This window comes from Cyprinodon tularosa, unplaced genomic scaffold, assembly GCF_016077235.1.
Source record: "Cyprinodon tularosa strain WSP-4 unplaced genomic scaffold, ASM1607723v1 ctg410, whole genome shotgun sequence".
In the NCBI taxonomy this organism is placed as follows: domain Eukaryota; kingdom Metazoa; phylum Chordata; class Actinopteri; order Cyprinodontiformes; family Cyprinodontidae; genus Cyprinodon; species Cyprinodon tularosa.
The window spans coordinates 257,921-285,241 of record NW_024039131.1 but is presented as its reverse complement, the minus strand read 5'-3'; the positions used below and the strand labels follow the sequence as shown (position 1 = coordinate 285,241).

The following is a 27,321-nucleotide window of genomic DNA, read 5'->3' as shown; positions in this document are numbered from 1 at the left end:
TTTTCTCATGTTGAATTGGAGTGAAATATCAGCTGTGCTGCTGCCACCTTTGTTTCTAGAGGTTGGAGCTTGGCCTGTTTTTCAGTGTAGTCCTGTTTCTCTGACTGTGACTAACTGGATGTGCTCTCTTCATCCTCTGACATGGGTGTGTTTCCTGGACGGGGCAGCCTGTTGAGCTGGTTGCCTTTTGTATCTATGCTTCTTTTTCTATGTCTGCATCTGTCTCCTTGAACCCGTCGGCCTCAGCAGATGGCCGCTCACACTGAGTCTGGTTCTGCTGGAGTTTTCTTCCTGTTCAAAGGGAGTTTTTCCTCTCCACTTTCGCTACAAGCATGCTTAGTGTGAGGGATTGCTGAAGAGTCAATGAGTCGATGCTATCAACTGTTTTTTCTTAGATAGATAACTTTGAATCAATCTGACTGGATGATCTGGTGAACTGTAAAGTGCCTTGAGATGACTTGTGTTGTGAATTGGCGTTATAGAAATAAACTGAATAGAATTGAACTCTGAAGCTACTAGCTGTCCATGTAGCTCCTCAAAGTCTGCAGTAGACAGGAGGGTTTAGCTGTTGGAGCAGTGACAGTTTGGCCATTTTCAGGCTGTGCTGAGCTTCTGGCTTTTGTTTTCTGACTCTTTGTTTTTGGACAGACACACAGGCAGAATGGTTTCCTCTTCCTGCACTACTGACACTGGACTAGTGGTTTTAGCAAAACTTAAAACATCACATGGATGGATCCTCGTCTCCCTCACATGCTTCTTCTGACTCAGTGCCAGGCTGTGGGAAACAGAAATCAGTCAGATGTGAAGTGATTATAATGAAGTAACATATCTTTCTTCTTCTCCTTTGACTATTTGAGCTGATGGAACGAGTACATTTCTCCACTGTGAGATCAATAAAGTCAATCAATTAATCAGTTACTCCAGTCAGATGATATCACACTTAAATATTACTATATTAAGTTTGTCAGGAGTGACTTTATATCATGTGAATAACTTCAAGGCGTTTGACTTTGTATATTTTAAGTAGGTATTAGTTCGGACTTTGACATTATGTCCATTATTTCCCCACCAATATCCCCTTTATACTGTGGTTATAAGCGCTAACTCTCAGAGTAGATTCTGTACAGTAGTAGCCATTCAAAATTTCCCCACTTTCCTTGATGGGTCCTTGGCTGGTGCCTTTCAGTTCCTTTATAAACATCAATCTTTGTATTAAAAATATTCTTTCTTTCATGATTTGTGGACATTAAGATCTAAAGAGAAGCGCTATCTCGTGGTCAGACCCTGCAATTCAGTGAAAGGGTGGAGTCAGAGGAAATAAATATGCAAGAGGGGGGGGGGGGGTCACTGCAGTGGCTGGAAGTAGGAGGGTATTGGGCTGCCATTCAACTGGTGTTTGATTGGGAAGTGCCACATTGAATGGCTGCTTCTGTATGTCTGTGGATGACATGACTGTTTAAAAAATCCCATTGTTTAAGTGTCTACTTCTGCTTTGGAGTGAGTGGTTTCTGGCCTGAGTGTCAGTATTTTCCCATATTGTATCCAGAGTGATGCCACACAGGTTTTAACCTCATCCACTGCAAAAGAAACAAGTGCACGTCATAACTTATAATGCCACTAATTCTCTTTCTCTCTCTATACACACATGCATGCCCACCAATACACTACCGACCACAACAAAACCTTTTAGCTTGAACTATGTTTCTAGTCAAAACAAAAACGTACCTGGTACCTGTGATTGGGCGGCATTCTCCCCCTAACTTTTCTCCGTGTTTTTTGGTCGTGGTAGCTCTGTGAAGCAACTTCAAAGAGACTGGGCTGAGCTTGGCACAGCTCCACGCTACTCTGTCGTCTGACTCCATGTGACTCCTACCCCTGCCATGCTTCTGTGTATTCTACTGAGAGGAAGAAGAACTCCCTTGTTTGCACATACGCAGTGCACGAGGTTCTGGGAAATCGGCTTGTAGCTCTGTCTTACGATTCCCGATGGGGAGGTGGTCGTGAGAGGCTGATAACCCCTTGTTACCCCCTGTACACTACACCGCGCAGGATGCACCATGAGGCTGAAACTCGGCTAGATTCCAAAAATTTGGCCCAAATAGGCGGGGGAAAAACGTACGGTGTATACACAGATTTAGGAAGCAAGTTAGAAGGACTCTAGCATGGACCCAGCCAGAAGATCAGCTATGCAGCATTATGTGTTTAACTGAAACATGGCTGCAGGATCGACTCTCAGACTCCAGCATCGCTTTCAGGCTTTCTGACCAGCAGACAGATACTTAAAGAAGACCAGAAAATTCAAAGGAGGAACTCCTTTCTGAGATTATTTCAAAGAAAAGAATTCTTCATAAAGGGAAGAATATCATTGAATACAGCGAGCGTCCTCCTCTGACACAGTTTCTTCAGTCAGAGGCTTTTACAGATCCAGTGCAGGACAGACCTCTACAGAAGATCAACATCTAAACCGGTTTAACCTATAATTACTGCAACATTTAATTTTTATTTGGGTTTGATCGAGAAATTTTGAAATGAATTGAATTTGCAGTAGAGTACATGTATGAATGTCTGGAATATGTTTGAGTTTAAACGATAAAATGATCCACTGTGATATTGGATGGATCACTGATCCTCCTGGACTCATGAAATAGGACCCAGCTGCTGCCTGGCTGCTTATGCTTTTAATGTGAGGATGCTTTAATGGAACTGGAGAGAAGAGACAGCTTGTCTGATCTGCTACAGCCTGTAAAAACTTACAAGTTTGAGATTAAAGAGGATTTTTTTTTTTGTTGCCTGATCAGTGACATGAATAAAGTTGAAGAATTAGAAGAACAAAATCACAGAACTAAATTAACTGCAGTAAAGTTGGTTGTGTAGTGTGCTTTAGTCAACAGGGTGATTTTACAAAAGCAAAGGAAAGCAGGAAAGTCATTTTTCACAGCACTGTACATAAAATGTAAAAAATTCAAACACATGACATGAGGTTCTGTTTTCTATTTTCTGCAGAGTTTTAATCAGCCACCAGCAGCATCTGGTGACGCTGGATATGTGTGTGAATGAGCTGAATGAAAGCCCAGAGAGCTGCCAAACAGCTGAGATCATTGAGACAGTCACAGATTTAGTGAATCGTGATCATCATTTCAGAAACCAGCAGCCCAGACAAACCCATTCAGCTGCCGTGAAACCCCGGCGGACACGTTTTTATTAAATCTCCTCATTATGGTGCCTGTGGGTCTGATGAAAAGTCCCTCCCCAGTGAAAGAATGGACGCTTCTACTGACACAGAGGAAGCTGCAGACTTAACAAGGTCTCCTGATGCCTTGAAAGCAACAACTGAGAAAGAGCAGATCTGCACTTTTTCCTAGAAGTGATATATCTCTCAGACAGGTGAAGAGGCGTTTAACTGCCTCAGGGAAACGGTTAAAGAAAGACCCACAGTTACATAATGAGAGCTGTGCTGATGGGAGATTTAGTGTAGGATTGCAGCACATCATGCTCTGTTAACTCACTATTTTTACCTGTCAGGAAAAACTAATATGAAAGCTCTGAAGGCGCTCAGGAAGAGTTTCAACAAAAGTAGAAGAAAAGGATCTACCAGTTCAAACATGCATGTTATAGATCAGGGCGCTGTGAATGTTAGGGATTGGTCAGACCAACAGCTTTGGGTGTGGAGGGGAGGTCAGGTGTATAATAAAAGGGAACACATTCTGCTGGCATATTTCTGCAATTTAAGTTGATTTAGGTTTTAATAAACTGTTTCAGAGGAGTGATCACAGCGCTCTGCATCAGCAGTGCTGTGTCTGACTCCCTGCCAGCTCCCAGATCAGCTTCTCTGATTGGTTGATGTGGCGCGTCCAGCAGCTAAAGATACATTTTTCCAACTCCAGAAGCTGCTGTCTCTGAAGTGCATCATGCACCTCTGATACTCAGAAGCTGCGCTGCACCTGCTGTTAAAAATGCTATTAGCAGGGATATTAGATTCAAACTACTAAATAAAACATTACTAAGTGTTGTAGATTTCTCCACCTGGTGTTTGATTGGAGGACTTTTCTGGGATTTTCTGCTGAAGAATAAAATAAGGGGTAAAGGATCATCACTAAACTCGGAATGCTACTGAAAAACCATCACTTTACTGCAGAACGTTGGTATCCACACCTTACCCTCTTGCGTAGGTTGCATGTGAGGACGAGGTTCCGGGAGAAGGAGTTAGCGAAGGCAGTGTAAAACTCCAACACTTTGAGAAGGGCTTCCCTCCTGATTACATGAAGGTCACAGTAGGTTAGGGCTCGAACGTTAGCGCAGGCATGGGCTAGGTTGGTTTCCTTCCAAAAGACATCTCCAAAGACATCGCCTTTACCTGAGGGTGCAGAAAGCAACAGAAACAAAACATAATTCAATACAAGCTTTTTGGAAACATCAATGATATTATTCATTACATCAATTATGCAGTTCATTTAACCTTTAGCTGACTAGTTTTCTAATAGCCCTAATCCCAACGATAATCTAATCTGGATTGCTATATCGACAGCTATCTGCCGTAGCTTAGATTTCACCCTTCATCAGAAGGGTCACGATAAACAATAAAGCTTTGCTAAAGTAAAAATAAAATACTGCAAAAAGGATTTAAAACGGCAGGTTGAAAAAAATAGAAATGGGAGAAGAAAGTTACCTTTTAATTGTTTTGTGTCACGATTAGTTTGGAGGCTTTTTTGAGGACCCAAATGCAGAGGCTGACAGGCAGGGGTGAGTTCTTTAAAGATTTAATGAATGATCAGGCAGCAAAAACAGGAATCCAAAAAATCCAACTTAAAATTAAAACACAAACCAGAACCATGGAGTCATCAGGGGAAAACCATGACAAGGAGCCAGGGTGAGACAAAGTAAGATGAGGAACCAGCACTAAGGGACTGCAGAGGGAGTGATTTATGGCTGACTGAACAAAGGCAGGACTAACGAGCTGATAAGGAGCAGGTGTGAGTAGAGCTGATGAGGAAGCCAAGGGAAATGAAAACACAAGGGGGCAACAGCGGAGAGACAAAGAAAAACCTAAGAAACATAAATATATCCAGAACACACCAATAAAGCTAGAAAACAAGGAAAAACCTGGATGAACTTGAAACTGAAAACTTAGAGAAAACCAACAGAACCAAGAACGTTACAGTTTTGATAGCAGATGGCATTTATTATTTAAAATTATGAACTTAGAAATAGGATTTTAAAATACATTTTGCAGTATTTAATAATGGATTCATGAATATATGATTTACAGTTCCTGTTTAAAAAATACATTGATATATGCCATTAAAAAATGCTTTTTTTAATTGGATCTTTAATTGTATGATTTAAATGTTAAATTTTTAAACAGTATGTCTTTGTTTTTCAATGTCCTGGTCCTCCATACTTTACCTGTCTGTAATTCTGTAATAAAAATCTTGAATCATCTTTTTGTATTCTTTGTATAGCTTTGATTTACAGCTCTCTAAGATTTAAATGTATTTAAGGAGTTAAACCTTGACAAATTTATCCATAACTGGAACACAACAAAAAAAAATTGGAAGAATGTTTAATGGAAACTCTTTGTTTTCACCTTCTTTCTAGGGTTTATATTGCTGTGATGATATTTCCAAAAAGAGCTTTGGCAAATAAAATAGCTGTAAAAAAGACATTTGCACGAACCATTTCGCGTAAACCAGGTGTTGGCATTTTGCGGCTCCAGAGCCGCATGTGGAGCTTTTTCTGAATTTATGAAAATAGAAAATAATATATTTATTTGCTTGTTTGTTATTTTTTTAATAAATCTAAACAATAAATGTAAACATTTCTGTCAAGGAATATTTGCATCATATCCTGCAGCAGGTTTCAGCGCGGTGCCAGGCAGGTGGCTGCTGTAAACAGTAAAGGTAAAAAGTTGCGGCTGTGTCTCAGGTCATGGATCCCATAGGGAAAAAAGGAAGATAGCTGATAAGAAAAGAGGATTCAAAAAAGAATAAAGCGAATCATTTGCTTTCATTACCAATGAGGAAGCATGTTTGCTTTGGAATGAGAAGTTGTCTAATTAAAAAAAAAGTTAATTTGGAAAGGCATTTCCAGGGGAGGCTTGCTAAATATGCAGCCCACCACCACCAGGCTGGGAGGGAGGGAAAAGAGTGATTGCAGAACTTCTGGATAAATTAGAGGAGAGCAAATATAGATTTAAGAAGAGGATTGCATCTCCAAACTCCACTACTTCAGCTAGTTTGGCTGCAAGCATCGAAAACCGTTCTCAGATGCAACAAGTAGCGCGCTGATGCAGGAATGGGAACTTTCTTCCATTTTTTTCCCCAAATCCTAAAAATATAAATCACACCAAGGAACACTGGTGATGGAGGAAGTGGGATTTCAGAGTTAGAGAGCTCTGCTCTGATGGATGTCAGTTCCTGCTTGGTTCCTCAGGACTCAATCAACTCCTCCCAACAGAAACACATCCACCATAGAAAGATTCCTTTATCCTGTTTCTATTATTACATCAATGAGACAAAACCTAAACTGTGCAATCAAGGGTGGTGCAGCGGCGTACGGTGAGAGCATTCACTGCTCCTCCCTTACCTTATGGTACTATGGAGTTGAAACTTGAAGCACCAAATATGGTTCAGCAGAGTCACATGATATAATGTAATGCAATGTATTTCTGAAGGCCTGCTTTGAAAAGTTCAACCACAGTCAACGTCCTAGATTTCAGGACCAAACAGAATGATAACTAACAGCTGACAGATCGGGGGGCAGGATAAACCACTCATTAAATCCTTTCCTAATCAGGTTGGATTTAAATCAGACTGATTCTTGTTCATTACTTTCCTTTCACTGTTTTTTTTTATGATTTTTAGTTCCACAAATCTGTAGAAGTGATTTTTTTAAACATTCTAATACAAAAAATCAGCATGAGAAATATAATGAAGGCTATAACAGAAGGACACATGACCAGATCTCACCGACTCACACAGCATGAATTAAAGTCTGTCTTGACTTTTGGGTTCAGTACAAGTAACTATCATAGATGCTTCAATTCAAGATGTTCAGATTTGTTTAAAATGATGTGGCTTTCTGTTTAACTGCTCTTTACCACAATGTTCTCTGCCACCCCCTCACTCTGTGTCTCACAAACCTTTAGAAACAACTTTCTAAATCCTTATTCATCATTAATAAAGACTCAACCTCTGTTATTCTGGTTTTGAACCCTATTTAATCAAAAACTAAAACCAAACATGACATAGATAAACAGGATACAAAGTGATTTTCCCTAATCATAAATGTTGTCAGTGCAGTGATTACATGGATTCTGGCTTGTGTCCGTTTGAGGTGCTGGCAGTGAAGGACAGTCATTGTCAAAGCAGCCCCTGAGCTGCTCACCAGACCTTTGGTGTTTTAATGACTGCTTCTTTTTTTTTCCCTCAAACCAACTGTTATCGCCGCTGAGCTGTATGCAGAGTTTGTGTTATTCTGATGCTGCTCTCTCCTCGTCTCTTTACAGCATGTATCATTTAAATAAAGACTTGGGGCTTCTCTATCTTTTCCTGTCTAGTGTTTAGGACTTTAGAAAAATGACAGGTGATATGCTGGACTGTAAGGTAAGAGTTATTTCAAAAGGAGATACTGTATTACCTGGATCATTTGATAACTGGGAGACCTTGTGGTTTGTTCTGATGTTGTTGTTCTGATGCCTAACATATCCATAACAAAAATATGCCTATGAGCAGGTGTGGGCATCCCCAGATTCACCCTACAGTGCCCAGGGTCAATAAAGAGGCCGGCCTCTGAGGGGCCCGACCCTAGAGGCCATAGTGCCAAGGTCCCATGGTGCCACGGCAGCGAGCTCATGGATTCAGCCTCTGGTCGTGCCAATTTTGGACCCCGATGAGCACCATGGTCCAGGGGTGCACTGTGTCAGCCACATGGAGGTGACTGACTACATTAACTTCTGTGTAGATAACACATCACTTCCAGAACAATGAAATACTCGTGATGTCCTACGAGACTTCCTGAGTTTTTGTCTTTGACTATCTAGATGACATTTTTATATTTTCAAACCCTCTTGCTGAACATCAGAAACAAGTCAGCCTCGTTCTCCAATGACTTCTTCAGAACCACCTTTAGGTCAAGGCAGAGATATGTGAGTTTTAGAGATCCTCGGTTGCTTTCTTAGGTTACATCTTCGAGGGTGGGCAGGTACGTGCATGCCCAGCTAAGATCAAACTAGTAACTGAAGGGTCCACTCCTGAGAACCGCAAACTACTCCCAACGGTTCCTAGCCAACGATGATTCATACATACTACAGCCAGATAGCAGCTCTACTCACAGCACTGACCTCAACCAAATCACCCTTCTCTTGGACCCCTGAGGCAGAAAATGCCTTTCAGAACCTTAAGTCTATGCTTACTCAAGCCCCTGTCCTTACACACCCCGACCCCAAACAACAGTTCATCCTTGAGGTAGATGCTTTAGATTTGGGAGTAGATACTGTACTATCCTTGAGTTATGGACCTGACAACAAGCTCCACTCTTGTGCCTTTTGCTCCAGACGATTAGCTCCTCTGGAATGGAACTACGACATAGGAGACAGACGCCTGAACCTCAGAGAGTCTTGTTGGTCCTTGTTCTTCAGATTCAACCTTTCCAGCTCCTACTGACCTGGGCCCACATCAAGCCAGATGCCCTGTCCTGCCAGTTCTCTTCTAATGACATTACACCAGAACGCATTACTATCTTACCTCCCAGCTGCATCATTGGTTCTGTAACCTGGGAGGTTGAGGAGATAGTCAGCCGAGCCCTACTGAAGGAACCTAACCCTAGACACCAGCCTGAACCTATTACTTATATCTCTTCTACAATCTCTTCCAGAGTTATCCAATGGTTTCATACCTCAAAGTTCTCCTATCAACCTGGTTTGAGTCAGACTACAGCCTTTATCTTGGGAGGTTTGAGGGGGTTACAGGGATTATGTTTGTGGCTGGGTTATTTCTTTATTCTTCAGGGTCTTCCACCAGACTCCTATGTTTTGCTGGGCTGGATCTGCACCTCCAGCTCATCAGCCTTATTACCTGAGCTGTATAAGCGAGGCAGGACTCCAGTCACACTTTGCCAGAGTGTTGCACAAACATGGTAACTCTCAGTTCCCTGTTCTAAGAGCGCCTCTGCAAACTACTTTCCTGAGGCACCTCCAAATAACCAAGAAGTTAACTGGATTTATCTACTGGACTGGAGCCGGCCTGCCCACCAAGCAGTTACAATACTTCTCTCAAGATCACCATTTACCTGAAAGAACCAAACTCACCACCACTGAGTCACAGCCACAAATCCGTACCTTACTCCCCTTTCCCTGGCAGACGGATTCCCTCGCACATATAAGCTGGCTGCCAGCTGCATTCATTCCCTCAGTCAGTCTGTTTTAATCCTGTGGTCTGTTTTTAGGGTACCTGCCTCCTGTTCCATCCCTGCAGTTCCTGATCTCCCCTTTACCTTATTCCCTCCTCTTCAATAAAAACAGTTATCTGATTGTCTCCTGGGAGTTTTCTTTTTGCATGTGGGTCAGAGGTCTTAACAAAACCATGACAAGAACAGGGTCAAAGACTATCAAGCCTCACAGTGTCTTCTGTGGACTGATATCAGGGTTAATTATCAGACGTAGCTTGTTTTTATCCTGCACCTAGAGCTCTAATTTTTACAGTGATATAAGGTAGTGTGAGTTACATTAGCCAACACTGAGTCTAAAGATGAACAATCATCCAGCCTGGAGCTTCTGGCTGCTAATCTCAGCTAGCTGATGCTGTGGTTTCGACCGGCTCTGCAGCCAATCCTGGTCCACCAGCCTACATTAGATCACATACCAAGGATGGCGATCACCTCGTCGTCCTGGATGACCTCCAGGGACCCAGATACCACGAAGCAGAGGGTGTCAACGCTCTCCCCAGAGTGGTAGATCAGGTCCCCTGGTGCACAGTGGATGGTCTGGAACTCCACAGCCAGAGAGCGCAGGCAGCCGTCGCTGGCCAACCTGAAGGCTGGATGTTCATTGAACACCTGGATGTGATGGAGGGAGACAACGGAGGTTAGAGACTCCAGTTGGATCAAGACCTTCTGACTTGATCCACATTGGAGTTCCTAAATAAATAAACTTCCTGTGGCTCTCTTGTGTCTACAGCGGGTGATTTTAAACGTGTCATTTGACCTTAGATGATGTTTCCATTTTAGGTCAGTTAGGAGACTTTACTTCCATTTACTGAGAACCATAGAAAGTTATCCTTGATCAACACTTCTCTGATCCACTGAAGCAGGTTCTGGTTCTTAGTCATGTTGGACCTCCAGGCACTGGAAATCTGAACACACACATGTTGCTTTAAACTCCCTCGTGTTCCTTCATTGAATCCGGATGTAGTGAACTGACCTTCCTAAAGCCAGGACATCACACTGTCTCTACTGTTAGAACACTTACAGTGAGTCCAAGAAGTATTTGATCCCTTGCTGATTTTCTTTGTTTGCCCACTAATAAAGATGTGATCATTCTGCAAGTTTAATGGTAGATGTATTCTAACATGGAGAGACAGAATATCAAAAAGAAAATCAAGAATATAACTTTAATGAATATATATTAATTAATTTGTATTTCATTGAGGGAAATAAGTATTTGATCCCTCAGTATGAATTAGGAGTTCTGCCTTTCACAGAGCAGTTAGACACTCCCAATCAGCTTGTCACCTGAACTGAAGCCACCTGTTCTCACTACTCACTTGTGTGAAAAACACCTGTTCACAGAATCAGACAATCTGACAGATTTCAAGTCTCCAACATGGGTAAGACCAAAGAGCTGTCTCAGGACCTCAGAGTCAGGATTGTTGACCTCCACAAAGCTGGAATGGGCTACAAAAAGATTAGCAAGGTGTTGGATGTGAAAGTAACAACTATTGGTGCAATTGTTAGAAAAATTAAAGAGTATAACATGACCATCAACAGACCTCGGCCTGGTGCTCCAAAGAAGATTTCACCACGTGGGGTGACAATGCTCCTGAGAACGGTCAGAAATAATCCTGCAACCACTCGTCAGGAGTTGGTAAATGACCTGAAGGCAGCTGGGACCACAGTGTGCAAGGAAACAATTGGCAACACTTTGCGCAACAATGGACTAACATCCTGCAGTGCCCTAAAGGTACCCCTGCTCAATGATCACCTGAAAGATGAACCAAGTTATTGGGAGAAGGTTCTGTGGTCAGACGAGACCAAAATTGAACTTTTTGGCCTCAACTCTACCTGCCATGTGTGGAGGAAGAAAAATGCTGCCTATGACCCCAAGAACACTGTGCCCACCATCAAGCATGGAGGTGGAGGCATAATGTTTTGGGGGTGTTTCTCTGCCAAGGGTACAGGGCTACTTCACCACATCACTGGGAAGATGGATGGAGCCATGTACCGTACAATCCTGAGGGACAACCTCCTCGCCTCTGCCAGGAAGCTGGAAATGGGACGTGGTTGGGTCTTCCAACATGATAACGACCCGAAACACACAGCAAAAGCAACAAAGGATTGGCTCAAGAAACATCACATGAAGGTCATGGAGTGGCCCAGCCAGTCTCCGGACCTCAATCCGATTGAGAATCTATGGAGGTAGCTGAAGGTGAGAGTTGCCAAGCGACAGCCCACCAACCTTCCTGATTTAGAGAGGATCTGCAAAGAAGAGTGGGCCAAAATTCCCCCTGGTGTGTGTGCTAAACTTGTGGTTAACTACAACAAACGTCTCACTGCTGTACTTGCTAACAAAGGCTTTGCCACTAAGTATTGACTGTGTTTGGCTAGAGGGATCAAATACTTATTTCCCTCAATGAAAGACAGATTAATTAATATATATTCTTTAAAGTTATATTCTGGATTTTCTTTTTGATATTCTGTCTCTCCATGTTACAATACATCTGCCATTAAACGTGCAGAATGATCACATCTTTATTAGTGGGCAAACAAAGAAAATCAGCAAGGGATCAAATACTTCTTGGACTCACTGTAAGTCAACTCCTTATTTTGACATTTGCTTTAGAAAATTGTTTTTCACTGTTTTGACATTCGATAAAAAAATTTCTGCCCCTTCATGGCACGAATCAAGACTAATAAACAACCAGCAGTGCCTACATCCTCGACTGTCCAATCGAAGCCACATTACTGATCTTAAACAGAACCAAATGCAGGGGTGTGAATACTTTCAGGATGAACTCTTAAAAAATGTAGTAAAGAAGTTCAACCTCCATACAAAACAATACTTGATCTGAGCAGGTTTGGAGTTCATTTCTCCAGTGCTGACAAAGTCTTTGATTGGCTCTGATCTCTGAGTCTAATGTTATTGGATCTCCCAAACAGAATTGAGAACCCCAGCACTGGACACATACCTTCCTGTTGAGGTGGACACAAATGTCAGCCCGCATGTCTTTAGGACAAATAGACAAGACCTGAAAGGGAAGGAAAAATACTTTAAATAACTGCTGGGTTCTTCAAAGACCAGCAGTTAAAGAGGATTTCAGATCAACCCTCCTGAATGGTTTTAGATGAACAAAAGAAACAGGAATCAATACACTGATTTTACAGGGCGCTTTGTTTTTAAAGTGGCAGCAATCAGATGGTCTAAAACTGGACAGGAACACATAGCATTTACTAAATGATAAACATAACAGCAGAGAAAGTTCCATCAACAATGGTTTCATTGTGACCAGAGGTTCCAGGTGGCGCCTCCGCAGGGCAGCCTGGCCTGGTGGTTTGGTTTGGAGTCCCTGTAGAATCACAGCATTGGAAATGATTTCCTGTTCTGAACTTTTTTCACAAAGCAGTTTGGTTTCTACGCCTCTCTGAGGGTTTACGTCTGCATCTCCATTACAAATTTGAGTGTTCTAGATGTTGCTCAGTCCTAGTGAGGAAGATGATGATGCCTTATCAATCATTCATTGAAAATAGTCAGGTGTTTTAGCAGCAATGAAACACTTTAAAACCAGGACTGAATCCACTGGTCCAGTCCAAACAAACCGCCAATAATCTGTGCAATATGGTTTCTAGATAATCTTTTGTTTCACTAGTGCGTGTTTTACATCTTTACTGTAATCTTTCGAACTAAAGCAACATTGAAAGGCTGCAGGTAATGTTGTTCGTACTGGAATCCTGTTTCTGCAGCAGGAAGAGAAAATAATTTCAAATGAAAGATGCGGTGTTGGTGAACTTTAGACGATGATGTGAGTAATACTGATGGATCTGCTGCTCCATCCCTCTGGGAGACAACAGGAGATCTTTCTAAAGCTTCCCCCCAGTCCCTGAAGCAGGCAGACATTGAAGGTGAGAATCCTCCCTCGGAGGACGAGATTCAGCGACGGCATCAGGAGCTTTGGAGCTGCAGCTAACTGTGTCCCACATAATGACTCCTAAAGTGACAGAAATATCCACTAATTGGTCCCAGTTCTGACTGCAAAGTATTAATAGATGAGGGGGAGACTGGACCTGTCTAAAGCCTCTTTAAGTTAACATTATCATCTCCTGAAGCACAGAGGGAGGGGGTCCCTCAGTTTGGAGGAAAGCCTGCAAAGAAAGGGAAGCATGGAGCTTGACTAACCAGCATGCTGCTTTCTCATCAACACAGCCAAGAAAATAAGCAAAATCTTCAGCTTCCCTGAAGGCTCAATAAGATAATATTAGAAAATAAAACCTTCTGCCTATTTGGTTTTTAGCTGCAGAGAGAGCGCCTGTGATCTGATAATGAGGATGCCATCTTTGCTGTAATCAGTGTGAGCTGCTGGACTAGAAAGCAGCAAACTGCAGGAGGATGTTCAGGCGCTTCCTAAACCCCCCAGGGTTATTTTCTTACTGCAGTTTTCTGCACAGCATAAAAACTTGAAGGTTTCTTCCTCACTCTAGTTTACCGTCAGATAAAGATCCGCCCGGTGGGCTTTCTTTATGTAGCAGGTTCATCACATGATTTATTGGCTGTGATCTGTCTCTCTGGGGGAAAGGAAACTGAACTTGATCCAGCTGAGGCACAAAGGTTGTTTTCTCTGAAGAACCAGCGTGCAGACTCTGTTTTAAGTAAACCTTCAGCTCTTCCATCCAGCCTTACCCTCTCCGTATCGATGCCTTTGGACATGGACCAGGTGGAGACAATGTAGTCCATGACCCGCTCACTGAGGCCCTTGGGAACCTGGTAGAGCTTCAGGAAGTCCCTGACATTGTTGAGCATCTCATGGTAGCGGTTGGTGTTGGCATACATCTGCTGGAAGATGGTTGTCACGTTTCCAAAGATGGTGGCGTAAAGAAGAGCTGAAGGCAGGAAAACAATCAGGAGAGATCATTTTGTAAACAGGAGCTGAAACTGGATCTGATAAGATTGAACGTTTTCTTAATCCGTCTTATTTAAAAACACAAACCAAAGATTTATTGTCAAATATTAACACAGATCAGAATAAAGGAGGCTAAACATGAATCCATGCAAAACTTCCATACTCTCATTTATTGGTTTATTTAAACCAGAGTTAATTTCTTCGTAAATGTCATGTAAGTTAATCACTGTTGGTGACCTGCTGTGGTTCTGATCCGGGTGGACCAGTAGATTCATCCATTACAAAAGCTCACTGGCTATTTATTAATCAAAGCTGATTATTGAACTATTATCTATGATGGGTGGTCTATTTCTGCAGATCTTCACTCATTGGTCTGAGCAGCTGGAAGCTAAATAGCACTGGAGCTCCACTCATGATGGTCTGCTCATGTTCCAGACAAAGAAGCATCCATGGTCTGCAGAACTGCTCCCACATGATGCTAATCGGACATCTAAAAACAGCCAGAGGAGTCAGGATCCCGGTGGAGTTCTCGCTTGGGGTGGTCTGGTCCGGGTGCGGGGTGGGGGGCCGGGCTTGAAGCAGGAACGAGATGGGTTGGTGTGGCAGTGTCACTGCTCCCCTCCCCACCATCCGGATTTTAGGTTCACTTATTGGGTCATCCGATAATCCCGGGACCAACCACCGGTGCCGCCGGGTCCTTGATCCTGGTATTATTGGATGTGAGTGTTATGTGTGAATGTGCGTCCGCATTTTTTATTTATTTATTTATTTTTTCTTCTGTGGTGTGAGAGGAGGCACTAGGGTGGGAAGGCGTGATTGAGACTGAGTTTTTTTTTTCTTCCTTCTCCCAGGTTGGGGTCTGAACTGCTCCCTCTTCCAAGCACATCACAAGTCTCCGCTAAGTGCAGAGCCCATTCCCCTCGTCCTGCTCTACCTCCACTGGCTGGCACCAGGGCTCGCCGGGGCACTGGTGTAGCTCAGGGTTTGGGGGTGGATGCCCGGGTAGATGCTGGCTCATTCCTGGCGGCCTCTCCGTGGGGTCCAGTCCGGTCGGGGCCTGGCTCGGGCTCCTGCCTGGGGGTCGGGCGCCCCTGGGGCCTCGGATCCCTGGGGCCCAGGGCCGGAATCACTTCAGGGTGGGTGGCTGCCGGCGGAGTCCACGGACTCGTCCCTGCGGCTCCCTGGGGCTCCGGCATTGCGGTTGCTGGGGGACTTCCTCAGGGCTGTCTCTCCTCCTCCCTTGGTGGGTGTCTGATTTCCTGGGTTGGCCCCTCCTTGGTGCCTTTGCTCTTGGGGTCCCTTTATAAATAAGATCAATCTTATTTATAAAGAATCCCATAAAATGGGATTTCTTAGCTCTGCTAAGAGCAGATGGAATGGATGGTTCAACAGAGCTATGGCTCTGGGTGAGTTTGGCAACTGAATTGAAAAGAAATCTTGGATTATTCTTATTTTCCTCTATTAATGCGGAGAAATATGCTGCTATTCCTTTACAAAGGGTCTCCTTATACAGCAGTAAACTATTTTTCCAGACCAGGTAGGATTCCAGTAAGCAAGTGGAGCGATATTTTCTCACCAGTTTCCTAGTATTTTGCTTCAAAGTGCGCATCTCTGCATTAAACCAAGGAGCCAGCTTTCTAATTTTAACGTTTTTCTTTTTCAAAGTTGCTATGTTGTCTAAGGCAGTACGCAGAGAACTAGCAACACCATCAACAAAATCATCAACCTGTGAAGGGGAATGAACTAAGCTTTTGCACCCTGCAGCACTGCTCTGTGACACAGAGGAGAGAGAAAGTAAAACAGATTCTTTAAATTTTATAACTGCATTATCTGATAATTATCTGCTTAAGTGAAACCTTCTTTTGGGGGAAGAGAACTCTGTTAAGTAATCCTGAAGGTTATTATAAAGTGGTCAGAGAGGAAAGGGTTGTGAGGAAGTACTGTTATTTCTTCACATTCTATGCCATATGTCAGCACAAGATCCAAAGTATGAAGATGAGAATGTGTGTATGTGATGTGAATGTGTCAGCATGGATTTTAAAATCCCCCACTATGATGACCCTGTCAGTTTTTATTACCAAATCAGAAAGGACCTGGTGGACGATACAAAGTTACAAAAAGAAGGTTTTATTGCTTTGAAATTTGGATGAGGGAAAATAAGGGTTAAATGTTCCAAAGAGTTGTATTTATTAACTGCCTTTGGAGTAATCAGTAATTCAGACTGAAAGATTGTTGGTGCTCCTCCTCCTCAGCCAGAACTTCTGAGTATGTGAAAATTTAAATAACTAGAAGGAGTTGCCTCACTTATGCTCACATAATCCTCTTGCTGCAGCCAAGTTTCTGTAAGGCAACATAAATCAATGTGATTATCACAAATCAAGTCATTAACTTGCAGACTTTTTGAGAAAAGAGATCTTATGTTAAACAGACCGCATTTAATATTTTTGATTATGATTTTTGATTACATATCATGATTCACTCCTTCAGGATTCTTTTGTAATTCATTCGATTTTGGCCGTGGGCAAGACACTGTCTGGATGGAGTAATGAGTGGGTAACAGTAGAGAAGCTGCAGAGAGGTGTGTTAAACTACTGGAAAAAGATTGTTTCCCTCCTGTTGCCTTCATGTTCGCAGGTCCGCACGGATGTTTTCTTCCCACTAATATTATTCTACTGATGTCCGAAAACATGAACACATCCACTGACTCTATTCATCCTCTGTTGCTCTAGCGATCCTTCCTTTGGTGCCTAAATGTCTAAAGGTAATTTGCATCTGAATTTCAAAAATTCTAGATAAAAGAAATAAAACCAACTCCTGTTCTTCTGTATTCTCATTACTTTAGGAAATGTTCTATAGTTATGACTGCTTGCTTTTATTTTTCAGATCTGCTCCATGTGCTCATGACCACCAGTTTATTTCCTCATCATCTCTTCGTGTTCATTTTATTGCTGCCTTTAGGTTCTTCATTGTTGATCCAGTTCTTGATCCTTTTTTGTTCTGGACTCTGTCAGATTTCTTCCTTGTGTTTCAGTCTGTTCCTGCTCTCCCTCCCTCATTCTCCTTCCTTTCCCTCTCTCTCTGTCCCGGTATTTAAACATTTTTCTTGATGTGTCATTCCTGGATTTTTCCATTTCCTTACTTTATGCCAGACTCTGCTTCAGTGGGAGATCAACTCTAACTTCTTTATTAAAAACTTTATTTTTATGCTGAGAGCTCATGTCTGCATTTATGTTCCAAACTATTCCCACTTCCTGACACAGTGAAGTTTGAGAAAATACATAAATCAGATTTAGTCATTAGATTTTCTATACTCAAAATTTGTTTTTCCAGTCAGCGTCTTATGTTTAAGGTGAGAAGAACGTGAAAGGCCTGAGGAGAGCAGTGTGATAATAAACTAATCTAATGATTAAAGCAGTTCTGAAACACCAGGGCAAGTTGAAGGATCTAATATTTCTGCTGTTCATAAGACCGATTCATGTTGAAACCGTACAGGCATAATTATAGAAACCTACAGAAAAGTCCTGACAGCAGCTCTTCCATCATCTGGCAGCTTTTTGTTCTGGTCTAACACCAGTTTGGACAGTTCAATACTCGTAGTCAGGCCGCAAGCTGAGGCTGTCATCTCAGTCCTATTTTTAAAGTCAGGACTGTCCCCTGGGGACCTACTTATTTAAATCTGACGCCAACTTCCCATCTGAGAGCAGAGGGCTGACGGTCAGGATGGAGACAAGCTAAAGTGCTGAATTTCAGCCTATTTATTGGTTGATGGAGCAGCCGAGGGCCCAAACGCTACAGCCAGACTGAACAACGGGAACTTCAGAAAATAAAATGCTAATAGCTGCTTTGATTACAGACAGTTCGGTTGATCAGGCATTAATTGATCTCTGAATTTGGGGATTCGACCTGAGGTCAGAGGTCAGGACAAAACACCAGGGAGAGGTCATTTACCCTCAGAGTGTCAAACACAACCTGTGACATTAAAACATTCAGAAACTTTGTTTTGCTGAGTGTTTCTTGACCATAATCAAAATCTACATCTTTCATCTTTGGGTTAGATGGAGAACAGTGTGTGGAGACCTGCATGAAGTAGGATTCATTCATTCAGCAGTGGAGACCTGTCTGATAAATCACACCTTATTATGTCAATATTACGCTGCCAAACTTAACAGTGGGGGTTTCTTCCTGTTCAGAGGGAGTTTTTCCTTTCCACTGTCACTACAAGCATGCTTAGTGTGAGGGATTGCTAAAGAGTCAATTTGTCGATGCAATCAGCTGGTTTTCCTTAGATAGAAAACTTTGAATCAATCTGACTGGATGATCTGGTTGAATAGTCTCTATAAAGTGATCTACGATCACATGATGTAAATTGGAGCTATAGAAATAAACTGAATAGAAATTTTATTGATCAAAGCTGAACGTCATCAGATATTAAATCTAAAGAAGTAACCTTTTTAGGCTTTGATCAGCTTAGAGTGGGTGAGACAAGAATTACTTAAAACTAAAGTAAAGTTTGGACCAGTTAAACCTGAGAAGAAATATATTTAACTGAAAACAGATTCTCTAATTGTTGTAACATTTACTGTATTTGTAAAAAAATGAAATAACTTTGTTGATTCTAGTGAACCCGTTTTTTTTTCCTGGTATCATAAGGTTGAACTCCTGACCTTCAGCCCTGCAGGTTTAGTCACATGTAGAAGTTCAGTAAGTTAGCTTCTGTTTGACATCCAGCGGATGGAGCTTCCTATGTTGAAAAGAAAAACAACTTGATGTGATGCAAACCAAAAGAGGTCAGAGGTAAACCGCTGAAGCCTTGAGAAGGCCGGCCCCCCCAGGGACGTTGGACACAGCATCTCTGCTCTTCTCACTGACACACCCACTGATCCCATAGCAGACCTCAGGCTGCCTGGAAAAAAAGCTGAAGGACACTTATTCCCACAAGTTGACTGTTCTTCTAGTCCTCTGAACCACAAACACCTTGGAGTTGATCATATCCAATTAATGTTGACAGATGAATGTGCAGAAACTCTCTGATAAGAACCTTCGCTACAGCCTCAGCATCGGTGCTGGGATTAAACTCCATAGATAGGGTTCTGATTCAGCCTGGATAACATCAGTAGGCGTTCCTAATAGGCTGTTTATGGCCATGAAAAATAATAACAGCTTTCAGAAAGAAGCTGGGCTGGGAGATCTGGGACTAATGTCTGTTTCCAGTTAAACTCCACATGATTCAGTTTAATTACGTTCCAATTAAATTATGGTCTGCTATTGATCTTCTCCTCAATTTCACAGCACAATGATCCAAATAAGTACAGAAAGCCGAGATAATCAGTGGGGGCCACTTTGAGACATCTTTTCCAGCCATTCCTTAGGTACCAATCCTTAAATTCACTCAGTCTCTGAACCAGGCAGGTTCTAGCAGCTTTATCTCTGCACTCAGGTCGATTATTTCCATTGATTTTTAACAAACGACTCAGCGATTATGGCAGCTTCACTTTTTTCTCAATCTCTTTCCTAATTGCTGTAAAGCCCTTTGAATTTTCCTTGTACTGAATTGTTCTTTAAAAATGACCTTGCTTTGACTGAAATAAATACATCCAGTGTTTTCTTGGCTGTAAATATTCTTGGTTCAAAGTTCACCGGTTTGGTTGTTTTCTGAATCCAGTATTTACTGGACATTTTCCTAATGTATGAAAACATCTGTCTGTGATTGGCTGGTTGTTTTTAGCCTCCTGTCAGGCTACCCGACTGATGCCGTCCATAGCAGATATGTTTAATATTATTCCTGCTAAAGAAGTGAGCGTCATCACTGTTCCGTGTCCCATCAGGGACCTGGAGATTCACCAGAACCCTGAAATGAATTCAGTCCGACCAATCTCTTTGTTAGGAATCCAGTTTGTGGCGCCTGGTTCCTGTTGGTCCTCCGACACCTGCGGATGGTTGCATCATTACCGGAGGACTCTTAAGCTGCTGACTGCCACTACCTTGACGCCAGAGTGTTTGCCAGTTTTGGGTACTCTAGCCAAGCTGAGTTTTGCTGAGTCAAACTGAGTTTTTGTCAACCTGAGCCTAACCTTGTTGTTTTTGTCTTTGCCTCTCGGCAGGAAGTCATTCTGCAAACTGGATGTTTTGGACCTTCTTCCCCTGGAAGGATCATCTGAGCTTCAAACTGAGCTGAGGATTCAAACTGGAGGTTTAGATCTACTTTCCCCCAAAGGATTGTTTGAGCTTCACACTGAGCAGGGGATTCATCTCCACAAGAAACCGTTCAAGTACTATAGGAAATCCAAGTGGCAGTCAGCTCCTCTGTCCCTCAAGGAAACACCTCAACCTGGGTAAACCCTGTCCGCCCTCCAACGATCAAGTCAATTACACCAACTGGATTCGGAGAACGACACCTTTTTTGGAAACGTGAGTCCTGTTGCCTTAATACCCTTTTGCAAATCGAAGCTCAAATTTCCCACTGAGCCTCAACTAACCACAGGAACTTCCCTTTACTTTTCAGTCCCGGTTCGCCAGTGTTCAGAGCAGCACTGGACCCATCCCTTCCAGTTTTTAATAAACCTGTTAAACCTTCCCCTGGTCTCTCTGTTTGGTTTTCTGCATGTGGGTCAGATCTTTGCATAAAATCATGACACTCTTAATAAACTAGGTTAGAACTGCTGAGAGGAGGATCCACCTCTAGCTGTTTGCTTTTATTCATCCACCTCTTTCATAAAGGAGGGAAACATTGAAATGCAGTAATGTGTGTTAGTTACATCCAGATGGGGACTTGAGCTTAGACTCGTGTCCCACTTAGACCAAAAACAGAAAGACTTGAGACTTGTAGGCTGAGACTAGAGGATCTTTCTAGTCTTTATTTTGTGTAATCAGTTTGTTTTAGTTGGGTACTGACTGTGAGCATCTCTGGCATAAGACAAATTTAAGTTATGATGGACTTGAAACAATGAATATAGTGCACATTTGTACAGGCTCTTTTTTTGTGAAGTCCCCGCTGGAGCTCAGTCTGGTTTATCCACAACTTTCCCTCCTTTATCAAAAGACCGACCTACATCACCACCGTCCTACCCTGCAGCATCACCACCATGGACATTACTGAGAGAGGCTGGTAGAAAAGTCTGAATGGTCTTGGGTTTTGTTATTACTTTACTTAATTGTTTTGTTTACTTTTGTTGGACTCTAACCATTTTTTTTCTTTTCCATTTTTCTCTGAGCTCTTGTTTCTTATTTAGTCCCCTGAACTGTAACCTGGATATATTGTAATTGTTGTATTGTATTGTATTGTTTTGTGCTAAAATGTCAGGAGGTTTGCAATATATTTCCACTTATTAACTCCTTAATGTTATCTCTGTGTTATTTGTTTGGTTATTATAGGTTTACTATTAAAGTCAGGAAGGTAAACAGTAGCTAATCTCCTCCTAGATTGAAAATACCTCCTTGCCCAACCCTATCATTGTCACTTAAGAGGTAGAGAAAGGAGAAAACCAGCATGTCCTGTACTGCAGGCCTGCATGGCGTCAGATGATACCCGCAGCAGACATCGATTGACCTTCCAGGTCTGGTTTTGCTTGTGTTCATATTATTGAATCTCAAAGCTCAAATAGGACCCAGGGTCACACTGTCTCTGCTGAGGGAGACGGTCTTAAAGCGGATCTAACCTGCTGTTCTCTGGGAAGCTGCTTTCTACGTTTGCTGACTTGATGCAGTGGATTTAGAGAAGACAAAGCTCACACACACTGTGTAACTCATAATCACAGCTTGACTCGACCTACCCCCACTGTCAGCATTTACACCAAAGTAGGATGTCTGTCTATTTCTAGAATATCAGTCTATGATGTCTGCCATGCGACTGATTCAGTTCTCCACATGTTGCATCTGTGAACGACATGAAGAACTATCATTCCTCTCTGCAGACGTACAGACAGGGCCCGAAACTAACGTTTTGACTCACCGGCTAAGTGGACCGGAAGAAAAATTATTTACCAGTCAAGCTTTATTTTTACCGGCCAGAAAAAAAAATTATTTACTCTCATATATTGTGTGTTAAACGCAAACAAACTTCCAGTAAATGATAATGTGGTTTTATTAAATAAAGTTATTTATTTAATAAAGTTAAGTAAAATTTTATAAAATGTCATTCAAAAAAGCGCAAAACACTTTTGTCTGATAGAGTTTGCATAATAAAACAATTGCCTATAAATGAAACCATTCAACAAACAGTAGAATTTGTCAAAATATAAAAGTATAGCCTTTCTTCCAGTGGCATGGGCAGTGAAAAAACATTACCTTTATCTTTGATATAGCCATCAGTCACCAACAGTAGCTCTAGGATGGGTTATTTTCAGTAGCCAAGTTGTAAAAAAAAAAAAAAAAAAAAAAAAAAAAAAAAAGAAGGAACAGGGATGGTGTAATTTTTTTTTTTTTTTTTGGAAGTAGACATAGCCTGATTAAAATACTCTATTAATGTAAAGCATTATGCATGGTCTGGTTGTTCCATGGTCTGGTTGTTCCATGTCAGGTACGCCAGTCATTGTTGACCAAGACACCTTACAGTAGAACTGCAGTCAGTCCCTGGACTGGCATGGCTATCACTGTCCCTACATAGTTAGGGACTAATTTCCCACTGGGATCAGCTTCATAGTCATGGTAGGACACTTCTTTGATTTTACTTTAGAAAAAATTTCTCTTCACCCTGGGGGCTGTAGATCCTCGCTCCCTCTTCTCACCTCCATGTTGTCTTTTAGAAGGCTTGGTTAATCCAACTATATACTGCCTAGCAAAGCAGTTGTTAAATGACGTATGTTGGGGGTGGGCTCTTACCAAAATAAAAGAGAACATAGCATGACCGAAGCACAGCTGTGGTCCAAACATTTACTCACCTTGCTGAGCTAATGTTGCTCTGGCATCAACTCTCCTCATGGAGAATAGTGCTCTGGCATCGACAAGCCTCGAGGCGAATGGCGCTCTGGCACTGGCACTCTGGCATTAACTTCCCTCGTGGCAAATGGCACTCTGGCATTTGGGCTCTGTTATTAACTCGTCTTGTGGTGAATGGCGCTCTGGAATTAACTTCCCTCGTGGCGAATGGCGCTCTGGCACTGGCGCTCTGGTATTAACTGGCCTCGTGGCGAATGGCGCTCTGGCATTAACTCTCCTCGTGGTGAATGGGGCTCTGGCATCGACTCGCCTCATGGCGAATGTCGATCTGACATTAACTCGCCTCATGGCCAATGGCGCTCTGGCATTGGCGCTCTGGCATTAACTAGCCTCTTGGCGAATGGTGCTCTGGCATTAGCTCGCCTCATGGCGAATGACCCTCTGGCATTGGCGCTCTAGCATTAACTTGCCTCATGGCGAATGGCGCTCTGGCACTGGCACTCTGGTATTAACTCGCCTCATGGCCAATGGCGCTCTGGCATTGGCGCTCTGGCATTAACTAGCCTCTTGGCGAATGGTGCTCTGGCATTAACTCACCTCATGGCCAATGGCGCTCCGGCATTGGCGCTCTAGCATTAACTAGCCTCTTGGCGAATGGTGCTCTGGCATTGACTCGCCTCAAGGCGAATGGTGCTCTGGCATGAACTGACCTCGAGGCGAATGGCGCTCTGGCATCAACTTGCTTTTTTTATTTTAATCAGCAAATGAAAAAAAGAAAATATTTAGTGGCATTTGGCGAGTGTTAATTTTAGACCCTGTGTACAGGGTTAAACCGCAGTCAATATTTCTGCAGGTTAGGACATTTAACTGTTAGATAAAATAGAGCCCATTCATTGGGTGATTTTATGTCCCACACTTAGAAATGAACAGTTAATATCTCTATATCTGGGCAGATATATGAGCTACAGCTGTTAGGAGGCAAAAACAACCTCTAACTTATGCCTATATCTCCTTTAACTTGGCATCCTGAAAGCTAACACATCTGGGCCATGTTGTCCTTTGAATCAGTACTCTGTCTCTGCGTCTCCCGCTCACATGGCACATTCCTCAAAGCGCTGTAAGCAAAGTTACCGTCTGATAACATTTATTATTCAGTTTGCAAGGGTGCTAAGAAAACTCCAGCTGCTGGATTTCGTCTCCTGTTACTAGAGAACACCTGACTGAGCTGGAACATTAAGGAATGGAGATGGAAGGAAAGACTGTGAGACTGAAGAAGGGTGTATCCTTCACAACTAAGGGTGACATGTCCTTGACCACGAATAAAGACGTGTCCTCCACCCCGAAGGGTGATGTCTCTTTGACCGCAAAGGCTGATGTGTCCTGTCATGATTCTAGACATCATCCCACCCCCCGCCACCCCCACAAAATGCCCAGTTATAGTCGAACCCAAGCAGGAATGATAATTAGAGATACGGAAAGGGTCAAAAATGATTGAACGAGGCATACAAGAACAGTTGACGTACCTTTCACATAAAGCCAGATCTCCAGGAGGCATTGAAGGACTAGGCAGGAAAGTTGTTGATATTCTGAGATAGTCTTGGAATAGATGAGGAGATCATCAAGGTAAACAAATACAAAGATGTTCAAAAAGTCACAAAGGGCATCATCAACCAGTGCTTGACAGACTGCCAGGGCGTTACAAAGACCAAAGGGCATGTCAAGTTCCTGAAAGTGACCAAGTGGAGTCTTGAAAGCTGTTTTCCATTCATCTCCCTGGTGGGGGATACTAGGTGGTAAAGGTTACGATGGTCTAGTTTTGTGAAGATGGTGGCATTGTGAACAGGATCGACGGCAGAGGATATGAGGGGTAATTCTTTTCTACAGTAATCTGATTTAAACCTCAGTTGTCAAAGCATTCTGGGATATATCTGTCTTTTCTGAGGCATTTCTTTTCTTCTCATACTCTTCGTAGACACTTTTTCTCTTCCGACCCTCGACCATTTCCAAAGAAACGTGGTGAGAAAGGTGAGCTTCAATGATGGTCTGAAACAGTAGCTCACCACAGATATACGCCTGAAAGGGCGCAGAAAAAGATAGCTAACAGGACGAGCACGTAGGACGGCCTTACGTATACATCTCTATAGCTCTAAACTCTTTAATTTAGAAATCCATGAGAAGCTCCAAAGCTGCTGCTGAGTGAGCAGGAATGTAACCACTGAACAAGTGTGTCTTTGAGCCTTTGGCACTTGTTCCTGTGACTTCACAGCATCAAAGGAACAATACAGAGAAAACTGTCCCTTTGCATTATGTAGATCAGATGCCGTTAGGCTTTTACCTTATCTTGTAATAAGTGCACCCACACATGCATTTTCAATTACTTTAGCAACACAGCAAAAACATCTGACCTTAATAACAAACATGCTTAAACACTAATACCATTAGATTCAAACACCAGTGGGTTAGGGTTTTCAATGCACTTTTTTTTTTACTAAATGTGATGCCGAAACCTCCATCTGCGAGCTAACAGATGGGAGCTATTTGATTTTATCCCGGAGGCAAAGAGTAAAGTGCATGTATAAAAAAAGTGTTAGTTAATGCTGCCTAAGATTCGTTGCATGTTATGATTCTGCCCTGACTGATTAACATTATCTAAATTCTGTCCTGTTGTTCACTACCAAGCTGAGAGATCATTCTTTCCACCTGTGCTAACCATGCCCACTCCCTGTCTGAGCGACTCAGCTTACCCTGTTTTCAGGCTTTATAAGCAAGTACCGGTGATCCAATTAGAGCCAGATTTTTGAAAGCCACCATGTGATTGGATATCCATCATTCAATACTTGCTCTGTTACCTGACTTGCCTGTCTCACGTTGACCTTGTTTGATCCTCTTGCTGCTTCCTGGTGTTCTGGACCACAACTGTTTATGACTACTTACTACCCCCCTCAGACCTTCGGATTTCTCTTCGGCCAACATCATCTCTCTCTTTGTTGTAAAAAAGTACTTTAAGGGGTCTAAGTTTAGTTTTTAGCGGTTAAGTGTATAACTGACACTCAACCAGAAACTGAGACCAACGTTGGTCTCGTTATCAAGCATGAACTGGGCAATAAAAGAGATAAATAAAATATGATGCTCCAAATAAAGGACAATCATAGCCTTAAAGTAGAAACTGAAGGAGAAAAATGACGAATCAACAGTGAAAGAAATTGGATAAGTTACCTTCCAGTAGGCAGGAGAATGTCTACTGGGTTTCAAATTTCGGCACTGTTGTGTGGCGAATGTTGTTAGAGATGCTAAGACCCACCTTATGTTGTTTCTGATTGGTTAATATTGTGTGGAGCTTTCTGTAGGTGGTTATGTTTTGGTTTGGTGATGGATTGATTTGGGATTGGTTATCTCAGTTAGTCAATCAGAGTTACTCCAACTACGGCAAGCGGTAATGATTGAGTATTGAAAGGGGAAATGGACCAGATTGCCTGACTGTCACACTGAATGCATGAACCTTGGCAGCCCTGCAGATTTAAGTCAGAGTAATTCAAATACGGCTTGTGATGGTTCACCTTCCTGCCTATAGACAGAGTTCTGACAGCTAGACGCAGTTGTCCACAGCAGTCAACCTATTGGACGTTTTTTATGTTAGAAATTCTGCTGATGGACAGCTCTCCAATGTCTCCAGCCCACCAGAGCTGATTCCTCTCACAGTTAAACAGAGTTGCTTTAACTCCTCAGGCAGAGTTCATTAGAGAGTCACAGCAGACAGTTAACGTGTGAACAGCTGAGAGCCATGCAGACAGATTACTTCGCTCAGCTATACAGGAACCACAAACAGCTACAGGAAATGGTTTTATTAAAGACAGAGGGTTTAAATAGGAAAGCATCACAGTCCAGTTAGTCGGTCTTCAAAGAACCTGCAGGGAGAGGAGCTGGACATCCTGTCTGCTCATAGAGAGGCGAAAACTACATCCTCAAACAGGCCCCCAGGGAGACAGCAGACATTTTGGTAAAATGGGTAAATGAAATAATTGATGAGCAGGAAGAAGGGACAGCCATGGGGGTGGGGAAAGCACTGCTCCAAAACAGGAGGAATAAGAAAGAGGAAATGTAGAAGAGGGCAGCCTTCATGCAA

At 42.6% G+C, this 27,321-nt stretch overlaps 1 protein-coding gene across 1 annotated transcript in view; it reads right to left on the bottom strand.

Moving 5' to 3' along the window:
* kcnh5b (potassium voltage-gated channel, subfamily H (eag-related), member 5b) overlaps positions 1–27,321 on the bottom strand; it is a 99,708-nt gene that overhangs the window by 14,891 nt on the left and 57,496 nt on the right. Inside the window, exons 9-12 of the mRNA XM_038298624.1 lie at positions 14,105–14,304; positions 12,399–12,458; positions 9,858–10,050; positions 4,158–4,354 (exon numbers count right to left, since the gene is read on the bottom strand). Coding sequence (XP_038154552.1) covers positions 4,158–4,354; positions 9,858–10,050; positions 12,399–12,458; positions 14,105–14,304 — 650 coding nt within the window. The remainder of the gene's footprint in view (positions 1–4,157; positions 4,355–9,857; positions 10,051–12,398; positions 12,459–14,104; positions 14,305–27,321) is intronic.